This window comes from Ooceraea biroi, chromosome 1, assembly GCF_003672135.1.
Source record: "Ooceraea biroi isolate clonal line C1 chromosome 1, Obir_v5.4, whole genome shotgun sequence".
NCBI lineage: Eukaryota > Metazoa > Arthropoda > Insecta > Hymenoptera > Formicidae > Ooceraea > Ooceraea biroi.
In genome coordinates, this window is record NC_039506.1 from 15942996 (window position 1) to 15968564 (window position 25569).

General features: G+C 48.7%; 1 protein-coding gene and 1 long non-coding RNA gene across 2 annotated transcripts in view; one reads left to right on the plus strand and one right to left on the minus strand.

Annotated features, from left to right (window-relative positions):
• The window catches only part of LOC109610697, a 68076-nt gene that overhangs the window by 715 nt on the left and 41792 nt on the right, over positions 1-25569 (plus strand). The gene's annotated exons all lie outside the window — the stretch shown is intronic.
• Positions 161-24699, minus strand: LOC105274905 (nuclear hormone receptor FTZ-F1 beta). The gene is made up of 7 exons (XM_011331386.3): positions 23956-24699; positions 7468-8001; positions 6848-7272; positions 6239-6583; positions 4531-6141; positions 4040-4329; positions 161-3929 (listed from the first exon to the last, which is right to left on the minus strand). Exons 2-6 carry the CDS (start codon positions 7811-7813, stop codon positions 4063-4065), a joined length of 2994 nt encoding a protein of 997 aa, XP_011329688.1. The 5' UTR covers positions 7814-8001; positions 23956-24699; the 3' UTR covers positions 161-3929; positions 4040-4062.

A 25569-nucleotide genomic window follows, 5' to 3' on the forward strand; every position in this document is an offset into this window, starting at 1 on the left:
AGATCCAACAATAAATAATGCAGTAATAATAAGTTTTTGCATTTACGTTTCTATTCATACAACATCGCGGGAATGAAGAAAAAAATCGCTAGCCGGGCGAAAAGAGGCAAAGGGATAAAACTCGAGTGGTTGAAGGTGAGCATATAAACGCGTCTCGTATAAATGTTCGTAAAAAGTTCTTTTATTTCGTATTCTGATAATTCGTGTTGTATGTATAAAACTACTCTCTAATCGTGTCTGCGTGTGGATAGAGCTATTCTCCTATGTCGGGAACGAATGTGCCCTCGACAACGCGTGTCGGAGGGCTTCTTGTCTTTTTTTCTCTGCGGCTCAACTAGACCAGCGGATCGGAGGATCGTCGACCGCCGGACGCGACGTTTCACGCATAATCGCGCAATTGAGATCAAACGTTTGCGACAATCCGCGCGCTTACGTACAAACGGCTCGGCCGGTAACATATCGTCCTTTCTTTTTTCTTGTTTTCTTTTTACAATATCGAGGTAAAAAATACGCAATTTTTTTCGGAAATCGCTGAGCTAGTTGATGGTGGGTGGATGGGACTTCTCTCGCCTCTTATATAGATTCTTCCTTCTTCTTCTTTTTCTTTTGCTGCGTTTAGTCACGTGTATATTGATAAGAAATACTATATGCGTTCGCGCGCGCGCGTACGCGCGTGTGTTGAGTATCCGCGATACTTTACTTCTAGGATACGCGGTTTCACTCCGTTTAATATTATTACACTGTTGCTTGGCCCTTGCATGCATTGATGTTAATCCTCGTCGTTATACTTACAACCTTTTCTCTCTTCTCTCTCTCTATTTTTTTTACAACTTTATATATATATATATATATATATGTATTTATATATATTTATATAATTGTCATTGCAGTCTGTCGTATTTAAGCTCTTTGTATATTGTATATAAATCCGATTCGTCTCGCACAGCTTGCTCCGTAATATTGTCATGATTGGCAAAACGATTTCATTTTTGTCGAATCTTCGTTTAACATTGCAACGAACGCGAGCGCCGCCGCCGCACGCGATGACGTTCTCTACATTACCGAAAAAAACGGAAGACTATGCTCATCGAGCGGTTCCTCTGCTTTTGGCGGTTCAAATATGAGAATCGATACCGAACTGTCGATCAAAAGAATATCTCTCTGCGGCGCTAGCTAGCTCTCGCGCGCAAGGATTTAAGCAAATACCTTCGTCGCGCGTCGCACACACGAATGCGCATCACACACACACACGCACATGTACACAAATAAGGACGATTATCACTGAGCTACAGCAGAAGTATCTCATTAAAGTATGTAGAAATAGCTTTTTTTTTCTTGTCAAACATAAACATAGAATAGTCATTTTTTAACAGGCAAATATTTATCTTCTTGTAATTCTACTTTCATACTATCTCGCTTAAGTCGACTCTTATATGCTTTGTTACAAGTTTTACCATCACTCTCGCACGCTCTCTCTCTCTCTCTCTCTCTCTCGCTCGCACACACACACACTCTCTCTCTCTCTCTCTCGTTCTTGCCCCCTCCCCTCTTTTTACACACTCGTTCTGTACACGCTCGTCACAGCAAAATATGTGATTCTTCTCTTTATATTTACAGCGTTTACTTTCGTCGCACGAAATCGATTTATAATCGTTCGTATAAGCATATATAGCTCGAAGTCTCTTAATACCAATTCAATGATGCGAATCATCCAGAATACTGGCCAATAGTTTTTGTTTTCTCGTCACGGCTATTATTGTTATCGTGCACGATCAGATATACAGACTATTGTATCTCGCGACTCTCTGACGTTACGTTTACATTCACGGAAAACTCGTGGAAAGAAAATCACGGTGGTCACGCGAATGATATGTGTGCGCATGTACAATCGAGAGGATGATAAGTTACGCTTCCTAAAAGATTAATTCTGCGGGAAGACGGTTCTTACAAATAATCTTTATATTAAGTATTGCGAATCGATAGTATCCTCTTAAGTGTCTTCGAACCCGGTGCCTCCCTCGTGCATTCCTTTCTCGCGGGGGACACTGTTAACAAACAGGAAAAGGACTGCAAGCAATTCTAGCAAGAGAAATAATCCGCTAATATGCGGATACAGTCTCATTAAAGTACCAACGGCAGAGATCAATTCGTCACGCACGCACGCAAGCATGTAGCTGCATCTTTTAAGCGATATTTATATAATGTATCTCTCTTTCTTGCAAAGTAAGCGTCCTGATCCTTTTGTTTAATAATGGTATCGACTTAATGCACGGCACACTCCCTGTCATAGCAGCAATTTTCTGTCTGTGTTTAAAAAAACATTTTTAATTAAAAACTGTTGTTACGACAATCGCGACAGTAGATTGCGAATTTCAAAAAGACAAACCAAAATTTACCAATGGCTAATGATCCATTCTTTTATTTGGCTATGTATATGTATACAACCAGTGTATATGAATTTCCGTAAGTCTTTAATCTTTCTCGAATCTTAGCGTCGATTGATAGCCTGTATCATATATTTAGAACTTCATATAACAATAAAATAATAATTAATCGCGATTGGCAAGTTACACCAATGCCAATAATTTTATGATATATAAATTTACAATTGTATTACAATTAATAAACACTCTTGCCGTGTCAGCATAGAATTTAACTTAAAATCCTTAACAAAAAGGTTTGCCACCGACGTAACATCGGAAAGAAACGCACATGTTTTCTCAAAATTACATTTTGATCGCGAAGATACATGCGAAACAACGAATACATAATTACACGTATAAACACGTACTTATAACATAATAATCTAATTTGCCATACATTTTTAATTTTCATTCTTTCACATTTAATAAAATCTTTCGAGGAATAAAATAATAAAAAAAAACGTACAAAAGCCAATCATAGAAGAAGTATTTACAGAAAAGATAGTAGGCACGTACGTACTGCCTACAATCATCACTTGGCAACTTTCGTATGAAAAATTTACAAACTTTCACAACATTTCATTCCCGTTGTCGTTTCTTTTTCTCTTTTGCTTTGCTTTTTTCTTTTTGGCAAGCTGTTAAAACATATAAAGAGAATAAAAAATGTATTTTGTGTGATCGATAAAAAGCGTCGACTTCCGTACACGTTACGTGTAATAGAAGTATACTGCAGAAGTATACACGTCTGTGATAGAAATCACGTTACTCTATGGACGATACACTAGCTAAGGATATTTTAACTAATTACTCCATGATTAACTGCTCTATAAGTAGATAATTGGTCGACTGATGTTTGAAATTTTAAGTACACTTTCATAACCGGGATATACAATATATAAGGCATGGCTATGCTCTGTTCTTAAGTAAGCGCAGAACGATACGCAATACTGGTTGTTCTATCGTAATCATTAATTAAAGGTCAACTTTGTCTACAGATTCGCGTGCGCTACTGTATAAAGCTCGCGCTCTCACGCGCGGGGCCACCGGCCGCCCAATAGAAATTTCAGCATTTTGATGCCACCTCTGTATTTATACAACGCTTATCATCGTAAAAGTAAATGCTCTGCGTGTCACCGTCAATTATACTTTCAGTCTCATTAGCATCTACACGTACACGCCGGACGGCACGCGTCCAGCCGTGTACCGTAGGCCGTTTCGTAATTCGTTTATATATCTCGGGACAGGAATGCGAACGTATATGCGCGCGACCTGTATGGAAGCATTCCGGTGTAAAATAGAAAGTTCCATTTTTTTCATTTTCCTCATTTAGATTAATGCGTCCTAATTACGAAGAATGCAGTCCCCTCACCACAAGTACTAAATGTCGCTATTAGACTTTACATCTGCCGTCTTTTCTCCCTCACTCATCTTTCTCTAATCTTTCTTAATCTGCGATTATCTATTATATCCGATTCCCTAAGCTTATGGACCCTATAAGCGTGGAATCTGCAAAAGAAGAGTGATCTGATTACGAAAAACGATCGGTTCGCCTGAGGTAACTGTGTTTTACAGTCGCAACTGCGTACTTCGTTCGATATTGTATTTGCATTACTTACGGCATGTTCATCGTGCTGATCGTTCAATGATCCCCTCTCAACAACTCCATCAGAAGATTAAACGAGCTGCCCTCCCCCTCGGCGCGTTTCGCACTAAGCAATTCTTTCCCCGCTTGGCACGTTCTCTGCAGATCCGGAATTCTCAACAGCAATTCACCGAATTTGGCCGGCATTTCCGGGTACCTCGCGATCGTGTATTGCTGTAGCGCTTGAAGGGCTTTCTCCTGGGAAGCTCTGACCTTCTCGGGCTCCTTGAGTTCGCTCGTGTCGGACGTTAGCAGCACGATCACCTTTTTATTCCCCAGGAAAGAAAAATAAAAGGTTCAAATTAGTATTGTGCTCGCAATTAGTTTCGCTGTAGAAAAAAATTGAATCAGTTGGAGCGTATTTTCGTCTTCATTCAACATCACGTCGGTACAACTACTCGGATTCTGTCTAGCGTAAAAATCACCTTCGAAAAATCCCGCTTCAACGTAGCGGAAGACGATTACCTTCATTGCAACGTATTCGTATTGGTCTACTCTCAGCCTTCGCAGATTGTTGGTGAAAGCGAGCATCCTCTCGATGCAGGTCGCTAGGCCGAGCTGCTTGGCCTGCTCCAGGGTAATCGACTTGCCGAGAGACACCCTTATTTCACCGGGGGTGCTCATGCTGCGAAAGCAGCACGAGAACAGCAGTAGCTCGCACCACGAGTTGATCAGTAGGCAGGTTTGATCGTCGATCGAGATGTTCTTGAAGAGCGGCAAGCTCTTGCACCACTTGACTATCTTGTAGAGCCGATGATCCGCAATGTTGCAGAGATTGGACAAGAAGTCCGGGTGTTGCGTAGGATTGCCGTTCGAGTTACTGGCGATCTGGGAATTACCGTTATTCGTGGTGTTGCCGTTCGTGGAACGCTGATCGACCGCTGCGGTAGCAGCTGTGCCGGGTGGGCTCGCCGAGTCGCCCCTTCTGTTGTTGCTATCAATGTTGTTGGACTCGTTCGACGGACAATCCGCAGCCACGTTGTTCCCGAGACCGACCGCACTTCCGGTACCGCCGATCGATACCGGGCCACTTCCGGACCCACCTATCAGTACGCCGTCGATGCCGCCGGCGTTCCTCGTATTGCCAGACGCACCACCGCTTATCCGATCGTTGTCGTTGTAATGCCAGAGGTGCTCCACGTCCATGATGTCCTGCAAGAGCTGCGGTACCACCTGCATCTTGTGGGAGTGATTCGAGTGGTGCCGAGCAGAATAGTGGTGCTCGCTTCCGGCCGGCGCCGGGCTGCAGTTGCCCGCCGCCGTAAGTTTCTCGCTGGCCATACCGGCCGGACTGCCGACGAGATTTGCCGGCAAGGTGTAAGTGCACTGATAGGTGCTTCTACCACCCCTCGTGCGATCCTCCCTGATCGCCTCGAGTTTCATACCCATATGCAGGCACTTGTCGAAGCGACAAGCCGGGCACTTCTTCCTCGTAGCCACGGTGACCGGGCAACCCGCGCCTCTAAGGCACACGTAATTTTTCCGGTTCTGGACGGTGCGCTTGAAGAAACCCTTGCACGACTCGCACGAGAAAATCCCGTAATGGAAGCCGCTTATCTTGTCGCCGCAAATCGGACAAGGACTATTAATTAGTTGCTGCCGCGTGGAGATACCGGACGGCGCCGACGGTATCCTGCAGTCTTCCTGATCTTCCACAACCGTATGACCTTCCGGGGACAGTTCCGAACCGGGCACGGATGAAGACGAGTAATGCCCCGGGACCGCGGACGAGGCCGGCAAGTGCAGCGGACTGCTCTGCGCCACTTGATGCTGATGATGTTGCGAGTGCGAGTGCGGATGTCTCGGTTGCTGGACGGGCGAGTGCGTGGGTGGGCTGAGCGAACCGTAACTGTAGCAACTGCTGGAAGCGTCGGAGTTGTTCCTCGAGAGCGAATGCGACAGCGACAGGGACAGCGACGAAGTCGAGTTGTTGAAGCTGTGACGAGATAGGGACAGCGAAGACGACGGTATCGGGCTGCCCGCTCCTAGCGCGGAGTGCCGCGCCGCGTGCGGACTCTGCGTCGGCGAACTGAAGACGCTGTACGCGGAATGAATGGCGGAATCTGGTGACGGCACCTACGAGATTTCAACAAACAAAATTTAGACATGGAAGATTGCGGTTTGAAGAGTTGGAGAATTAGCTTAGCGTCATCAGGTTGTCACGTTTGCTCACCTGTGACCTCGTATGACTGTGTTTAGTCAGATGATGCCGCGGATTAAGAACGGGACTGTGATTAGGCGTCGAGCTGTTGTATCCGCCGAGAAGTTTGCCTACAAGAAGCGGCAGGTCGCTCTGTTGAGTCTGCTCGAGATTCTCGATACCGCGCTGCTGCTGCTGCTGTTGCTGCAGCTGTTGGTTGTGCGTCATGGATAGACCGGCATCGTGAAACGATCCGATCGTGAAACCCGGGCTGGACCGGAAATCCGGCTCCGACTTGATCGGGAACTTTTGCTCCATGGGTCCGGGACTCGTGCTGCACACCTGAACTCCTTCCATGGACGTTTCCTCGTGATGGTCCTGAAATCAATGCGATCGAGGCATTGTAATGCGTATTTCCACTTTGCATATTTTTAAGAGCCTTTCTTCATGATGCAATCCGTGCAATTAAGTTGAATTATATTTTCACTTTCAACGAATCTTAAGGATGATCTCTGATGATTAAGATAATTAAGGCGAATTAATTTTCTATACTCAAGATTAATTAATTTTCCAAAATAAAGTATCTGTTTACGTTCGAAATCTTTGCTCGTCGTTTCACGTAGCTCGTAAGGTAATCCCCACCTGATTAGTGATTGTATTGGAAGACATTTCTTGATCCGACAGCTCTCCTTCCCAAGACATAGGTCTCTCGGGTTGCTGTTGCGAGTTATCGTCGCAACATCCCCCGCCGTCGCCGTTAGCATCTCCGTCGGCGATCTTGTCGCCGTTCTGATTCCCCGATACATCGCGTTTCTTCTTCGAGCGCAGATTGACCCCTCTAAAATCGATCTTGCTGATCTCGCCGTCGCTGTCCTCGGGGTCGTCGATGTCGGCTGCATTCGCGGCGAGGATGCCGCCGATTCCGATGCCGATACTATGCGGCCCCGTGTTTGCACAAAGTCCGCTAGGCGGTACGGCGTTTGCGTTCCCGCACCCCAATACTGAAGTCGATACTACCGACACCGTAACGCCATTCTGTCCCCCGAGATATTTACACACCCCTTTACCTAGAATCATAGCATTACATCTAGCATTTTAAAGAAAAGGGCTGCAAATAGTTTTCAATGATGTAAGAACTATTATAAATCACAAAGTGCGCGCGCTTAGAGGAGAAACTCTACATTTAATTAAAACATTAATTTAATTTAATTAAAATTAAAATTTAGAATTTACATTTTGAATGATAAAAGGGAGATAATTACCATCGTGCATCTCTTGATTGGGCGGTACATTAATAGCAGTGACAGACACGTTTTTCCCCGTCTCCGTGGAACGGCTCGGACTCATCGTGCAGGAAACGCCGATGCATGATGAGGGACAGCAATTCGCGGACGAGTTGGTCGAGGTGGAGGAGCTCGTCGTGGACGAGCCGGATGCGGCGCAGGAGACGGAAACGGACGCGGAACCCGCCGCCGCGGTCGAGGTCGCGGATGAGGTCGACGACGTGGCGGCCGCTGACGATTTCCAGGTCTGCGTGGACGGCCACCAGCCCGATTCCGAGCCGGGCCCTGGTCCTGGGCCCTCGCTGGGCCCGTTTTGCTCCGACATTCTCAGCTGGTTACGCTGCTGCAAGCTCGTGATACGACTCGCGGCCTCTCGATCACGGCGAAAGCGTACAGCATCCTTACAGCGGACCCCCTCGCTGGTACCGCCGGGAATCCTCAGGGGGGGAGGAGGGCTACGTACGGTTATGCACGATCCGTGCTCCGATCTCACGCTCCCTATCGTCTATATTACTAAAAACAGAAAAACATAATGTTTACTGAGCGTAATATTTTTCTGGATTCACTTAATATATTTTAAGTGCAATTTTATACGCATCTATGAAGAGTTCTCGCGATACGAAGCACGCAAATACCGAGTGGAGTCAATGAGACGTGCATAATATGTATATTTCGTCCCGCATTATCTCGAGGAGCCCACGCAGTTATTTAATCTGAATTAAATTCGTGGAAATTAGAATTATAATAAACGAATCGATATCCCTCGTGGACATCATGTTCGACTTTATATTCGACTGTTCGCTCGCCCGAAAGATCTGACTGAGAACCTCAGGCAAGAATTTAATTTAATTCCGATTACGAGATTCCCAGATACACTTTCCAAACCACAGTTTATACGACGATCCGGTTTCGCAAGGTTACCGAGAACGCTCGGCGATCTTTGGACGCTCGGAGACGACTAAGCTTCTCGCACGATCGCTTGCCGAAAATCTAGTCGCGCGATTAGACGTAATCACACACGAGCGCTGACACAGACAGTCGGGTCTACTCTCTCTCCGTCTCCCTTTCTTCTCTCTTTCTCTCTCCCACAAGGTTACGCTGATGGCCGTACCGCAAGGCCGGCCCACTTCCGGTCCCGCGGAACCATCGAACGACCTTCGCGCGGAAACGCACGCGTTCACTCACGCCCGCACATGGCGCAAATGCGTGCGGGACGAGCAGCACTCGGTCGGTCACATGACGGACAATGGCAATACGCGACTAAAAGGAGGTGACCCGTCATTGAAAAAACAAAGTCGGTCGGCGTACTCTCCGTTGTGCTCTTCGTGATGATCGTGTTCGCCCGATCAAACGCTTGATCCGCGCTCGAAACATTCGCGAACGAAAAAGGTCGCGCGAGCACGCTGCTCTCCGATCTGTTAAGTTCGTTATCAATTCTTTTCCTTGGCGTTTGCGTATTGCAAAATCGTTCATCTAGGTCACACGCTCTGGAGCGTAAACCGCTCGGATAATTAAAATAATTTACGTGGCAGACACGTACGCGGCATACACGGGGAACTTGCACGCCCGTTCCCCGAGAACCTCACATCGACGATTAACACCTCGCGAGTCCGCGTGACGTGTCCTCGGAAGAAATAACTCAGATTGCAACTTCGCCGTCATGTGCAAAGTATTCCACCATGTCCGCCAGTAAATAACGAGGACTTGAACTAGGAGACTCGATCTTTCCACGACAAATGTTTCAAAATACCGCTTTCTCCGTTTTATTTCTCAATATATAATATTTAATTTAGGAGTGTCAAAAAATCTAAACAAGTACGAACTTTCGAATTCCTTTTACGTGTAAAATAGACCGGTTTTGAGACACTAATTTCATAAAATCGTTTAAACTTCTCGTGAACAAACAAGTGAACGTGACTTGCGAGATTGTAAGGTGAACGACGATTCTCAAAACGCTCCTTTACGCGCATTAAAGTATCTCTCGCTCTCCATCTGAAGTCAACAATTTTTACGCAACACCTTTCTGCTGCTCTTCGAGATACGACGCGAGATACGTCGCGCTGCACGAGTATCGTAGCGTCGCCCATAACTCTATCTTATTTTACGCATCTTATAATGCGCAGCGAGCCACCGCGGACAGGTAGATACCTTGCTCGCAGCCGTACGTGCGTACGCGCAGCGCTCGGCTACGACGCGTCGAACAGGTAAACGCGATAACCGTACTCTCGTACGTACAACGTAGATAGGTACCCGAGTAATCTTGCTGCACTAGTTATCGCGAAGTGCAGCAAGACGCGCCCGAGGTGTACCTCGCCGCGAGGAGCAGTGTAACAGCGTTAGCTGCGAACGATGGATGGGGGACGGAGGGGGACACAGGCGGGGCCGAGCGGAACGCGCAGCGCAGCGCGGCGCGGCGCGGTCCGAAGCGGTCGAGCATATCGAGGACCGATGTGCGGTCCCACCGCCGCGGTACCGCCGAGTGTGTCGTCGTCCCGGCAGCCCATCGTACGTACCGGGCGCAACGGCAGCGGCAGGTAGCTCGGCCGGCCCCTGCGAGTGCGGGTCGCGCATACCGGCACTCGCGAGGATCGAGCCAGCCTTACGTTTTCGGAAACGGGCGTACGTACACGCCCCGAGAGTGCGCGAGCGGAACACGCTCGTCTTCCTCTCTACTCTCCTCTCGTCGCTTTGCGCGAGAGTCGAAGCGTATATATCGGCGAAATTGTTATGGGAAAAAGAAAGATGGCGATTGTCGGAGGCGATACCGCAGTCTTTAGCGACGTGGCATCGATCTCTCGTCGCGTATCTTCTCTTCCCTTTCCTCGTCTTTTCTTCTCTTCTCTTCTCTCGTCTCGTCTCTCTTTCTCTCTTCGCTCGCTATTTGAGAAGAGCGCGTGCACGCGCTCGCGATAGTTAGGACGCCGGGCTTCGGCGACGTCGGCCGGGTAAGTTCAAGGCCCTCCGCGACCGCCCTACCCGGGCCTCCTATGCACCTTCGGGGTCACGTGACGCGGCTCAAGGTCTTCTCTCCCCACCACGGGTGCGTCGCGGTCGCCCGTGGCCGCGTCGAGCCGAGTCGGAACCGGGGGCACGAGCGGCCGGAGCCAGGCCGCCGCCGCGGCCACGCCATCGTGTTGCACCGGTGCAACACTATTACACTCTTCTTCTTCTTCACCGCCACCGCCGCCACCATCATCATCATCGTCATTGTCGTCGTCGTTTCACATTGTCAGTGGCGGCGACCAGGCCGGCCAGCCGTGGGTGACGACAAACGATGACTACGACGATGGAATCTCATGCCTCCTCCTCTTTTACCTCCTCCTTCTGCTTCTCCTTCTACTCCTCCTGCTCCTCCTTATTCTTGTGCATCGAGATACGGACTCGGGTCAGTGACATCGCGTAAGGACGGTCAGAGGAAGCGTCGGCTCGCAAGCCGAGAAGAGAGAAAGAGAGAGAGCGAGAATCGAGAAAAACGCTGCGCCAGGCTCCCTAGCCCGCCTCGACAGGTAGGCACGACCGATCGGGCCATGGTGAGAGCCGCTTTGACGTCTTTTGTGTGTCCTTTACGTCGCTTCGTTGTAGGCTCGTTTGTTACCGTTGTTCCCGGACAATGGGGGAAGACAGGTTCGCCATTGGCGATCATCGCGATGATCTTTAACGATCTCTGAGATGCGACGCACATAAGCCAGCGACATCAGTTCAGATGGACACCTTTGTTTATCCAATGACGGAGCGTGTACCTCTGCAACCTTTTTGTCATGCGAAGCTTCGCGTTTTCGCAGCTTTGCATTCGCCGGGATCAACTTGCGCGCTGCGCTTTACGCAACTCGCGTTCCGCGCGACGTCTTTGGCCACTGGTGGGTTTTACGCGGCACGATAACAATATCGGGAGAGGATAAAAATGAGTCACGGAAGGGAGCAACAACCGTAAATGCAGTTAGCGAAAGCCGCTTGGCTGCACTCCCACGTGCTGCACGGGCGCCCCGTAAGCCGATTTTCTGGCCTGCGTTGTACACCTCGTCCTCTTTTTGCGGCGAATCAGCAACGAGCTCATTATAAAATGTGCAAGTTGTGTCCGTGTGTGGGATCTCCTCGTTTTACTCGACTGTACGATATCCGTTCTGCCTACCGTAGCAGGCTCGCGAACAAAGCACCGTCCTCCGCGCCACGATAATGCGATCGGCGCTCTTATCAGAATCGCGAAACGATACAGCCCGAGCGCCGTACTGACCTCGAAGGATGTCGACAAAAAATCCGCCCTCTTCTCAATGGCCGAACGATTCTCATGTTCCAAACATGATCGTCATAAAATGACATGTTTTACAAAACAGTCTTCTTAAAAATAATTACAAATTAAGAAACAAGAAAAAGAAATTGACGGATCTAAAGAGCTCGGGCAGAAATGCATTGACCAGGCCGATCACAAAGATCGTCATGAGACAAAGATTCTAAAGAGATGCATCGAGTCCTCATTCACGTTTTATTGCGCTGATCCCTCTTCTAGCAACCCTTTTCGCCTCGTATTCTCTTAAAAAAAAGAGAGAGAGAGAGAGAACGCGGTCCGCGGTAACGGCCGTGAGGTTATTTACCGTCGAAGCCTTTAGTCAATGACCGTTCGATCGGTGTGCCGTTTCTTGACATCGGCACAGCAAGGGCGAGCGCGGACGAGCGGGCGTCTCGGCGCGCGGCGCGACGGGGTGGTTGCGCGCGCGGCCGCGCGCCTGCTTCCTCGTATCTTGACACGAGCTTCGCGGCAGCAGGCGGCATGGCAGGTGACGCGGAAGAGGGATCGACGACCTACGGAGTATACCGGCGGCTCTATTTTAAGCGGGTCGCGAACAGAGTCCCCGATCGGCAGCCCCACGGAATGACCGTGAAAGACGCGACGCTCCTCCGCGCCGCGCGCCGCCATCACGTTGTCTCTCCCCGCGTGTATTACGTTAGGGCCTCCCCGTCCCCGACGAGGAAACACCGCCGGTCAAGTGTAACGCTCGCGTGCAACGAATCGGCATGCCGGAGCCCGACGTGATTGCCCGCCAGTCCTTGGACTATCGGGCGACTTTTGCGGTTGGTCATCGTTGGTCGCCGATTTTACGCGCCGCTCGCTTTTCAAACGCTCCCGAGCCGAAACTTGTTAAACCTGAAAGGACTTAGTGAAAGTTGCTTCGCAACGAAAAATTCCGAGGAAGGGTGATATGAGTTTTAAAATATACAAATGCAATCAGAGAGAGAGAGAGAGAAAGAGATGAAGAAACTTTGCTTTTTGTAATAGGATTTTTCTGTTCTATTTAATATTTGTATTATATTTGCCGTTTTATCAAGTAAAGGAAATACACATATATGGGAAGAAATATATATATATAGAGATACAATTTATTATATATAAAACTGAAAATAATATAAGTTCAAAGACGTAAGAAGAAATTTCAATGATGAGGAACTCAGAAGCGTTTCGCAAGACAGATTGCCGAGATTAGCGTTAAGCAAGTACAATATATTACCGCCTACAGCAGCGCGGATTTTGCTGCACACAATATCCCAGCAAGACGAAATAATAATGGCGCGCGATACCGCGGCATTATTATATTTAAACGGTGATATCAAAACTCCGAAGGTTCGGTATTACGAAAGTGGGCGTCAACCGTATTTCACTGTCACGTACCGCGTATTATCGTGTCGCTCTTAATACATGTTCTATTAGGCTGCTTGCTTTTGAGAAAACGCGACAAACGTGCAGGAAGAAGATAATATCGATAAACATATTCCCCGTTCGTCAAGACGTAAATTCATCGGAAATTAACGTCCACCGGAATCGCGTACAGCGCCGGCTTCAAACGCTTTCTAAAAAGAGTCATCGTGAAAAAAATGAGTAATGTCGGGATTATTAATAGATCCGCTCGCTGTGCTTTCTACGGTACCACGGTGCAATGTTGCTGTTTGCATTGTGCCGTTCTTGCAGCAACGTGAGTTTTTCCGTGAGACGGCGATCAAACGGGCACAAGTCCTGCTAGACGATTTCTTATTTAATGGCGAGCGCGAGGGACAGCCGATCGTGCGAACTCGGTACGAGTGCGTTGCACGAAATAAAACGGTATCTCGAACTGGAGTGGTTTTCCTCGGCTGTAACATGCACACCGCTCCATTTCTCGGTGCCTTAACGCGATAGTCGACGTCTGTCGCGAACCAGCACGATTATTCCAGCGGTAATCCGCACTTTCCGCGAATACTTTATGGCGTTGGCGATTTTAGCGAAATAAGTCAAAGCAGAAAAAGGATACTGTCACACAGTATTTTTATATTTTATTTAAATCTCATAAGTGATTTTTTAAAGAAACAGTAGTTTAAGTATGAGACTTTCTAATTTTTTAAATGTTAAGGCGAGCTCGTTCTTTTAACATTATCGTACTACTACTAATTACCATACTACTTTATATTCCTAACATAAAAATTTTATTCACATGTTGACATCTTTACAATTAGATTAAAGAAAACTTATACAATTAAATTGGCAAGCGACACATTTTTCAAATTCTTTTCTCTTTTCTCTCTTCTTTCCGTCTCTTTAATGTCAAGCATTATATCGAAATCCAAAGAGTCTCCTAGGAACTTCGCAAACCATCCATCTTCCAGGAGACTTGAACCAATTCTCTTTAATCCCGTGATCGAGTGGCGAAGAAACTCCCCAACAAATACACGACTTTAGCATTAACGACGCGAGCTTTCTCGCGCAAGCTTTCAATCTGACCTGGTCATCTCGATTCAACTGCAACCACGAGCCCGCGGAGCCGCGCTTTTCCGAGAGGGCACTTACTCGCGGCTGTTTCACGTCGTCGTGTCACATCAGCTTAACCCTAACGCTCGTCCAGACGTGGCCGTACGAACCACCGCGGCATTCCGCGAAAACTCCGCGTGTCTCCCGCGGTCGGTCATGTTCGCCGCAACACGCGAGGGGTGACCGTGCCTCTCTCCTCGCCTCGTCTCGCCTCGTGGAATCTCTCTCCTTCTGTCTCCGATGCTGAAGCCGAAGGTGGTAGGCGCGCGCGTTTTCCTTTCACCCGGGCCAGAGTGTGCGCCTTGTCAAGCCGGGAGTCCGGTCACAGGCTCCGGCAGCCGCATATCTTCGACATCTCGCGAATGCACGCGCGAGCGTGAGAGCGTGTACGCGAGAGGGACAGCCAGACAGGCAGGCGAGCGAGCGAGCGAGCGAGCATGGCAGGCAGGCAACGGCCTGGGTGTCGATTAAAATTATTATTGCCGACGGTGGGGCATTTTTGAGCGGCATCGGAAACCGGTTCACAGTCGCGCGAGTGCGCGGCTACCGCCTCGCGGCCGGCTGCCTGTGCACGGCTACACGCGTGCGTTTCCTTTTCGCAGCGACGGCGCGACATCGCCGATTCGCCGACACACGCTCGCCGGAACCAGTGGTAATCGATAGCCCGGTATCCGGGTATTTCAGGAAAACGCGAGCAGAGCCTTTGGTAAAGTTTGCATCAAACGAGAGATGGAAAATTTTGAAATTATTTGAAGAGATGATGTCAATTACGATTTCTGTCAGAGAAGAGCTTGAAAGAATTGTGAAGATTCAATTTTTGAATGAAGATTCAATTTTTTGCCGTAAAGCTTGCTCTGGAAATAGGATATAAACACTCACCCTCAGAACGGATTTCTGATAACAAGACGAAAAATATTCTTGACTAATTGAATCGTATTACAAGTATAAAAAATATGAAAATAAAGCAATTTTTAATTTAAATCAGTAATTTCTATTCTTCTCTCTCGAATTAAATAAGATTGTCTTACTGTCTCGAGACAAGAGTAACATATACAAATTTATGCTTATATATTCTTGTATGTAGAATAATTTGATATTAGCGCCACTTTATAGTAGGCTTTGTCGATGTCGACGCATCATTTTCTCACAGTCGCTCGTCGACTCGGCGCTTCTGCGTCCTTTATTCCGATAAAACGGCCAATATTTATGTGTTGCAATCGAAAATCGGGAAAGTGTTTCTGTTATTTACAATGAATAAGTGCAATACTCTACAAGAAATATTAAAAGATATGGAAATGTCTTATCTCGAATCTTATTTCTCAAGTAAGTATATACAGGGTGTCCGGTAATGATCGCCCCAGCTTCCGTACACGAGTAGAGCGGATCGAGACGAAGAGAAAAGTCCTATACCGTTTTGCGATATTCGCAATAATAATCGAAATATTGAATATTAAAGTCAAGCGAATCCAGAGCGCGCGGAGGCGAGTGCCGAGCCGCTCGAGGTATAGGATTATTATATATACTTACTTGAGAAATAAGATTCGAGATAAGACATTTCCATATCTTTTAATATTTCTTGTAGAGTATTGCACTTATTCATTGTATATAACAGAAACACAGAAACACTTTCCCGATTTTCGATTGCAACACATAAATATTGGCCGTTTTGTGCAGATTCTACAAATTCTCTTAGAAGAATAGAATAAGATGTCTTTTAGATCTCACAATATTCTTAAATCAAGAATATTTTGAACTTGCTAGAAATTTTTATCTAAATCCTTCTGAGAAAATGAATGAGATAGCACCAAGATTATTTGAATCTAGATTTTCGAATTTTCTATTCAAGATTAAAATATGCTTCTTTTCAATAATAAATATGATTGTCGCTATAGCGATCTTATTTTATGATAGATTAAAGAGTAATAGCATTAAGTCCAGAAATCTTTTCTGTGGGTGCTCAACTCAATTTTTCTTGAAGAGAGAGTAGCGTGTCAACGAGCTTGACGAAGTCGACGAAGTGAGAAATCGATTTCTCTTAAAAATATTTAGTCACTCAGAAATAGTCCGAAGCAGTTTAACATTCCCGGCAATGTTCCAAAAATTTCCGCCGGCTCCTGGCATATGGCGCGATCAGTTTTCCGCCAATGTAACGCGCGCGTAGCGTGTCGTGCCGTTTCGAGAGTGCGAGATCGCTGCCCGCCACGTTGACGAGCCGATGCAATTTCGAAACCGGTATCTATCAGGGCGACTGTAGCGGAGATACAGTTTCTCCCCTTTTTCTCGCGCGCGAGTGGCGCGAAGAGGGCAGATTCTCGCGTCGCGCCGCGATCTGTCCCTCCCGGACGCATGTTTGCACGTTTTGCAACCGACGACCTTTGCGGAGAGCGAAGATCCGTGCACGCGCGTCCAAGAGGCGTCAGTCGTGCACGGCGATTCCGTTTGAGTGATTCCGGCCGAGGAGAGCCTTGGCTCAAAGCTTTTTCCAGGCGAGGTGCGAGCACGCGTGGGAAGATCTTCACTTTATAGACGCGATACGCCGGACTGCCCCGGCGTCATTCGTCTAATATTACCTCCCTCGGACACCGCACGCGAGGGAGGAACAGGGTCACTCGCACGCTCGCACGCTCGCGTTTACATCGCGTCAAAGCGTGAATCCATTAAAACGTGAAACCACGAGGCCGATTACGATCGCGTGGCGCGAGAAAAGCCTCAAGACGCGAACACGCGAGCCGACGTGTCTGGGCGTTTAGCAGTTTGCTGTTACAAGTTTCGTCCTACGCCTTCGTCGGAATTCACGAACGGAATACCGGCAGCACCGGAATGGAATTCAGAGTTTTCCGCAAACCGGTTCTTCCCGACGTTCCTTCCTTTCCGCTCGGAATGCGTAAAGATAAATTCAACGCGATCGATAATTAGCGCTGCGTGCGTTGATCGAATAATCCCGCGCGGAATTCAGAAATGAATTCTTCGCGCGATCGGCTCGCTGACTGTTTCGAAAGTTCAATTTACTCGAAAGCCACCGCGGTAACTCAAATTTGCGGGACACCGCGCGATTAAAAGACCGCATTCCTGATCGGCGAAAAACGAGCGATCGGATAGAACGCGGGGGACGAGTGATCGGTCGACCCCTTCCTCGCTTCGGTCGTACGCCGAAAAACCACGACTCGACGGACGGATGACTCGAGGGGAAGATGACGATGATAGTCGCCCCGAGTGGAAACCGGCGCGGAGCAAGGCGCGGTTCGCGGTCGGTGCGTCGAGAAAGGTTCATCAATATTCATAAGTTACTAGGCCTATCCGCGTGGTCTCAAGGATCCAGGGAGTTTCCAGCACGTACTTGGTTCCCCTGTCCCTCGCCGCCTTCACGGCGCTCATTTTTATCTTTTCTCATACGCACGCCCGCGCGCATGCGCATCGATATATATCGACTCTAAGGACTCCGATCCACACGAACACGTCCGACACTCGCGCGGACGTGTGTTCGTGGGCGTGTTCGGTGTGACTGACGGTGCGTACACGCCGGTGTCGCGAGCGTGTGCGCGTACGCACACGCGCACGTGCAGAGTGCACGCTCTGCACCCGCCAACCCGATAAGATCGTGTCGAGCGCGCTTGCGCAATGTGGAGGAGCGATTACCCCGCGGGAGACCCGCGAGAGACACGCTCGCGGATAGACCCGCCGTCGCCGACGGCGTCATCGCGATCGCCACCGCGATATTTTTCCTTCCGTACGTAGGGTTGCCGGAATACGCAATAATGATGGACGTCATCCATGTCACTCCTCGCAACCCTCAAAAGTCAACAGGCGATTATGAATTATTGAAGTGTTGCTGCCTTCGCAGTCATTGCTCGGACTTCTCGATTAAATTAAAAATAATTATCGATTATATTAATAATCTATAATTAATCCCGTTAACGGATTGCGATTTTACTTTCTTTCTTGTACATATATCGGGGAGAGAAAACTATCTTGGAAAAAAGGATATTGTATCAGAACTGAATTCGTGTTGTCGGTAAAGATGTTCAAGAACGATGTTCAGACAATTTCAGGCATCGATTACAAAACTGCAGTTATATAATGATGTGGCAGCTATAATTCAATTAATTACACTGAATTGAGATATTCTTATAGATAATGTGGCATCTATGTGGGAAATGCGATTCGTTGGTTACGCACGTGGGTGGCATTAATATTTATTTTTTTTAATAAATTGCGTTGCGCGGTGGAGGGTACGCATTTAACGACGTATGAGAGCGATTTATTATTAAGTTGACGACGTACAGGTGATTTTTCGTTGCGCGAAACGTCGCGGGCGTGCAGTTATGCGGGAATATCTCCGATTTCTTTTCACGTCAGCTGTAACGAGTGATGTTGCTCCTTATGTAAGTCTGTAGACTTACAGGCTACTACGTAATCGTTATTTATTTTTACTCGAGGAAATGTAATACCGCAAGAGTGTTGTGTTGGTTAACGATCGCCGTGATTACAAATACCGATGTTTAAGAATTTACGTCATTCTCTACACGACGGATCATACGGCGAGCCTTTTATTACCTAGGGTTTTTCATACGCGTGCAAATCTAGCGACGTAATCCTTTCCCGGATCAAAAATCATTCCCCAGCAAAAATCAAGCATCATTTCTGTGATAGAGATATAATACGTTTTCTTGTGTACAGAGTTGATAAAAAAAGGTCTATGAAAAAGAGAAGATAAACGAAGAATTGAATTCCTACAAATATGAAACTAATTAAAAATGCAATTTAATTGCACATTTCCATTTTTGGAACTCGATTCAAGGCTTATTAATCTTATATTATATCAAACTTTCGCGCACTTTATTTTTTTTGCGAGGAAAAAAAGTAACAAAAACATTTTCCAGAAATGCGCTTCTAGAATCAAATGAAAACCCAAACGAGAAATCCTTCGTATATCGCGAAACCGCGTTTTGCGATTATTGCGAAATATTTCGCCAGTACGGACAAGCGTGGATCGAATCGATTCCTCGCGTAAATCGCGCGGTTCGGAAAAGAAGAGAACGCGCGTTCTGCGCGACGTGTGTGTGTGTGCCGGTGAGCGGTAAATATAGTTTTACTTGGCACACGCGAGTCTAACGACCACCAAACGCAGAGAAAGTTCTTCTAAGCGTTCTGTGACCTTTCGTATCATTCCGGCGCTATGGAAAAAACAGCGGTCAAACGAGGGTGCAACGCGCGCGTACTTTCGCCGTTTCACTCGCACAGACGAGCGCGGCGCGGCGCGGCGCTCCGAAACGGGCAAACGTCGAGCAAACGCGCAGATCCAACGCGCGTTGGCACGTTCGCACGTTCGCGCGTACACGCGCGTTGCTGCGCTTAATCTAATCGATCGCACGTTCTTTTTTCCGCTGAAGGACGTTAATCGATTCATCCTGTCGCGCTCCGCAAACATTACCGCGCGTCAGCGCGGCAAGGATCGTTTTACGTGGCCGCGGAGAAACGGTGAAACCACGATAAGTCGGATTAATTAAAGGTCGACGATTCCGCGACATCTATTACGTAAAAAAAAGAATTGTCACACGTATTGGGTCGTCCGGAAAGTTCGTGCCGATTTTGAAGGAAAATTCAAAGGCAACATTTTTTTATGTCGATAAATATTTATTGACTTACGTATGCACCGTTTTGTTTCACAACCTTTGTCCATCTTTCACGCAACTGGAAGATTCCATTCTCCCAGAACTTCTTAGGTTTCTCGGCGAAAAACTCCTCAAGGTGGTTTTTTATGTCGATCAAAGAGTTGAAGTTCTTGCCGCTAAGAGAATTTTGCAAAGACCTAAATAAGTGAAAGTCTGAAGGTGCAATGTCTGGTGAATACGGTGGGTGAGGTAGCACATCCCAGCCAAACTCCAACAATTTTTGTCGGATAGTCAAAGAAACATGAGGTCTGGCATTGTCCTGATGGAACACGACGCCCTTCCTATTAGCTAATTCTGGACGTTTTTCCTGAATCGCTGTCTTTAATTCGTCCAGTTGCGAGCAGTACTTATCTGCATTTATCGTTTGGTTGTGTGGTAGGAGCTCATAATATAGGATTCCTTTCCAATCCCACCAGACACAGAGCATGACTTTTTTTGGACGAAGGCCGGCTTTCGGAGTGGTTAATGCTGGTTCATTTCGCTTACCCCAGGATCTTTTTCGTTCTACATTGTTGTAAATGATCCATTTTTCGTCACCCGTCACTAATTGCTTCAAAAATGGTACGTTTGCGTTGCGCTTGTACAGCGAGTCGCAGATGGAAATGCGATCCATTAAATTTTTTCGGCCAAATTATGCGGAACCCATACATCATAGCGACTTACGTAACCAAGCTTCACTACATGATCGTGGACAGTGGTTTTCGATATTTTCAGTATCTCTGCTAATTCACGTGTCGTGTAGCGCGGGTTATTCTCGATCAGTGTCTTGATTTGGTCATCATCAGTAGTAGAGGTCTGCCCGAGCGTTCTTGGTCTTTAAGGTTAAAATCACCAGCTCTAAACTTAGCGAACCACTTACGTACGGTTCTTTCAGCTAAAGCGCCTTCTCCGTAAACAGAACATATCGAATTTGTTGCTTGTGAGGCATTTTTGCCTTTCCGGTAATAGAAAAGCGTCAAGTGTCTAAAATGTTCTTTGTTTTCTTCCATCTTGAAAAGAGTACAAAACTGACACGAATCAATTTATCTGAAACAACTTTTTTCCTAAAGATGCGTTGAAATGTCACCTTTAAGCATATGTATATAAATCGTATGTTTTCAATAACATTGATATATTCAGACATGTTCCAACGCCATGTATTAAAAATCGGCACGAACTTTCCGGACGACCCAATAGATACGTCGTGAGGAACATCAGAACAGTCGCCGTTGGATAGAAACGTTCGACAGAAAATTTCGAGCAAGCGAGATCAATCGGGAAACTTTCGAGAGAGTTGTTTTAATTTCCCGGGCAACGCGCGAACACTACCGGGACACCCCGTATACCAGGATACGGCGGAGCGAAAGGCGAGCGTGCCGCGGTGGAACGCTCCGCGCGCGACGTAGGTGGAGCCGTCAAGGTGGAGTGCCCGATCCCGGTCCATCCGAGACGGGGAGGACATTCGCGCGTTCCCGCGTCTGCTCGTCGTCGTCGTCATTGTCGCCGCCGTCACCCGCGACCCGCGCGCGAATTGCACGCCGATACCACCCATTGTCGCGATCGCCGCAGCGTGCCGCGCGCTCTTACACCGCTACGGGCCGACGCCCGTGTCCGTTCGTTCGTTCCCGTTTCATTTTCTCTCCAGCAAACGAGCGAGCGAGCGATTTTCTCAGCCGCCCTCCGCGTCCCTCCCCTCTACCTTCCCCGGCGGCTAGCTTCAATCGCCGCCGAACTCCAAGAGCGAGTTCCGCGGCAGCGCTCGGTCACTTCGCTCTCCTTGAGAAACGCCCGCCTCGACGACGATTCGGCGGCGATTTCGCATCCGCACTCGCGCCGCCGCCACCGCCGCGGCGAGAGAAAGGAGAGGAGAGGGCCCGAACGTGCCGAACGAGACGCGTCGCGATGAGACGAGATCGGGATCGGGATCCGAGAAGAGAGAAAGAGAGAGAGAGAGGAAAGAAGGGAGAGAAGAGGGAACGGGAGGGAAAAGAGCGAGACTCGCGGTTCGTAAGGAGCAGTGGTGCCCCGACCGGAGTGTCTTCCTTGAAACGTTGTCTTAATTCATCCCCGTGGATTATAAATGCTCTTGCGTCATTTTTAATTAAAGCAGCGGGATGTTCTAGATGCTCTCTCGTTGAAATAAATCAAATTTCATACTAATAGGTCTTTTCACGAACCTAGATTCAGTCTTCTTGAAGGTAAGCGTGATGAGGGAACGCATTTGCGTTGTCAATTTTGAAAAAATTTGCACATGTGGTTAATATATAAATAATTAATATGTAAATTGGCGAGTAATTTATGAAATTAATTTCAGATCGGTAATGTCGATCGTACGTTTTTGGAGCTATATTCCAAATATAAGCTACATTCCCTTTTCTTGTTTTCCTATGATGGGCATATCTATGTTATTATATCTCGTTTTTTAGAGACCTGACATTAACGTATTTTAAAACGCGAATTCGCGTGACGATGAGTTTAGAGCCTGAATTTATTATCTAATGTATCGATCGCGTTCTCGTGATTACGCTAACGTGCTATGTCAATAGACACTAAAACGCTCATTTTTGCAACAGGTTCAGGTACACCTGTTGCTCAAATCCATCCAATCCTTCATCAGGTTCCTCCCATCCTGTTAAATGTAAGTTTAGCAGATCTCTGCGTATTACTTTTTGTACACATTTTGAAAACTATACTTATCATTTTCCATACAATATATGCAATTATATTTTCACATAATCGCAGAGTATACTACTTTCAATCGATCAATGTGTAAATTTACAATTAAATTAACATTAAGACCGAAGGATATACATCATGCATGATAATATCGTGACAGCAAGATCACACTAAAAGTGCATTGTCGAACGTTAATTCGGGAGTAGCTCCGCGAGAGCAATGAAGCAACGGTTTGTGCGTTGAGCGTCACTGGTCCATAGAGTATCGTGCAGTGCGCCCTTAGCGGGGATGGGTGGAGGGAGCGCGGGCAAGGGGAGGCGACACGTGGAAGGGGGCTCAAGGCCGGTCGCGCTGTCACGCCAGAAAGCCTGCGCGCCGAAATATCAACAAGCCTTTTCTACGCGGGGTCTCCGAGCGTGCCCCGATCGTTCCCGATCGCGCGCCTTTCTCGAGGGGGCTATCATGCGGTTCGGACCCCCCTGAGGAACGATTCCAGCGCGGAACTCACTCGCGAAGACGTGATTTAATGCCCGAAAATCAGAGACGCACGGACAGCGTACGAGATACAGAGAAGAAGAAGAGGCAGAACGCGGGAGGAAGAAAGAGAAAGACAGAGAGTATGGGAAGGAAAGGAAAGGAGAGAAGAGGCCAGTGGAAAGAGACAGCGTGCACGCACGCATGCAGGCACGCGTGCGCATTGAGTTTCGGACAGGTGGCACGACCATGGCGGCTGACAGCTGACAGCTCGTGAAACCGCGCATCGGCAGGCTTATGAAACTGAGGCCTAGTCGCGGGCGAGCGAGGGATAGAATAGGACACGCGCAAGGAAACGCGAGTCGAGTACGTACGCGCCTCCGCGTGACGAGCGTCCGTCTCGCGCGTACGCTCTCTCGCGGCGCGGAAGGGAGAGCAAGAAAGAAAGGGAGAGAGAGAGAGAGAGAGAGAGAAGGGAACGCAACGCTCCGAATGTGTCGACCGGAGCGACCAGACGAAAATTGCCGCCAGGTGCGCGACGCGAAATCGTATCCGGGCCGCGAATCGCGAAACTTTGGATCGCGCCGCGCGCACAATAAAAGAACGCGCAACACAGAAAGAAAAAGGGGTGGGAAGGAGAAAGAGGGAAAGGGGGCACGCGGGAGGAGGAGGAGAGAGGAGAAAGAAAGGAGGGGGTAGGGAAGGGGGCGGTAGAGAACGGGGCAAGCGACCGCGAGGGGAGGGGGGAAAGAGAGGAACAAGGGGACGCGGAGGGGGAGTCCGAGGGGTCATCGGGAAACATAACCTCCGTGCGTCCCGTGCTCTCGGATTTGTACGGCGAACGGGCCTTAATACACGTTACCGTCGCGGTTCCCCGCGCGGGAGTGCTCTTACCTCGTCGTCGAACGGGCCACTGCACATACTCTCTCTCTCTCTCTCTTTCTCCTTCGGCCTTTCCCCGCACAATCACGGAGTCCCACGGTAGATGGTGACGGTGACAGTGACGGTGGAGGATGACGATGACGATAATGATGATGTTGTCGCACACCGTGTACGCGTATCGTGCGATTATCGTCAACTCGTGGTGAAGAAGTTACAGTAAGGCACTCCTGACAGTCTTTTCACGATGACGCGCGCGCGGGCCACTGTGCGGTGAGGCACCTATCCTGTCGCGCCGAGGCACAACGAAGGGCGAGCGATCCGCAAGCGAGAACGTATCACGTCGCACTGGTCGGCACCGATCGCACTCGCGTGCACGAGAGAGAAAGGAGAGAGAAAGACCGGAGGAGAGAGAGAAGCGACTGAGGGACTGAGAAAGAGAGAGAGAGACGGACGGAGTGAGAGACGAAGAGCGCGCGCGCGCGCGCGCGCGCGAGAGAGAGAGAGAGAGAGAGAGAGGACAGCGACAGGGAAGAGCAAGAGTAGCCGTGAAAGAAAGACGGCGGCAGAGCACCTCGCGCCGCTGCTCCCGGTGGACGCGATTGACGTCGGGGTACCCTCGACGTAGGTAAAACCACGGAGGGCGAACGAACTCCGTTGGAGGCACGCACGCTCACACACATATACACGCGCACACATACGCGCGCGCGCGCGCAACGTCGCTGTCGCGTCGCGTCGCGTCACGTTACAACGGCGACGAGTTTACAACGAGCCACGGGCGGTCACGGGTAGCCACAGGCACGGGCCACCTCCGACTCTCCGTCTCCGCTGACTCCGCGGCTGGTGGCACCTCCGCGCACCACGAGTTCGCGCTCGGTCGTATCTCTCTTTCTCTCTCTCTCCCTCTCTTCCTTTTCCCCTCCCCTCTCTCTTTTTTCTTCGTTTCTCTCCCTCCCTCTCGCTCTCTCGAAAGGCGAGCGCCTTCCGTGTGTGGCCCTCGTACCTGCGTCTCTGTCTCTTTCTGTTCTTTCCTCTCTCTTGTCTCTCTCCTTCTCCTTCTTTCTGTCTTACAGCGGTGACCGTGCGCCGCGAAGGCAACGTCGATAGTACAGTACACCGTCGCGCGATGTCGACACTATCGATAGTCGCTCCCCCCCCCCCCCCTCACTCGCCGGCCAGCGACGCAACCACGAGATTCCGGCACGACGCGACGCGTTTACGTCGCTTTTCTTTGCCGTTCGCCGGCTTGCCGACATGGCGGCGGCGGTGGCGGTGGTGGTGTGATCGACGGTCGCCCGTCGCGCGCTCGGTTGCGGTGGCCCCTGCCGTTGGAATGCTGGGTTACGTGTCCGCACACGTTCCGCGTAACAGCGACGATCGTCCCTCGAGAAGCGGAGAAAAAAAGGAACCTGTAAAGTTCCTGGCGATAACGCTCGCGTCTCACGCTCGCGATAAACGCCGACGCCGTATCGGGATCGTGTACGTACGTGCGATAACGCGATACGCTCGGCAACGAGGCGTTTCAGCATGGCAAGTACCGTATTCGCGAAATCTTGCGAATTGTTTACGTATTTTGAAAATTCCCGAGATTTTATGGCGACTAATCGAGATCAGCACTGATCGATGTAG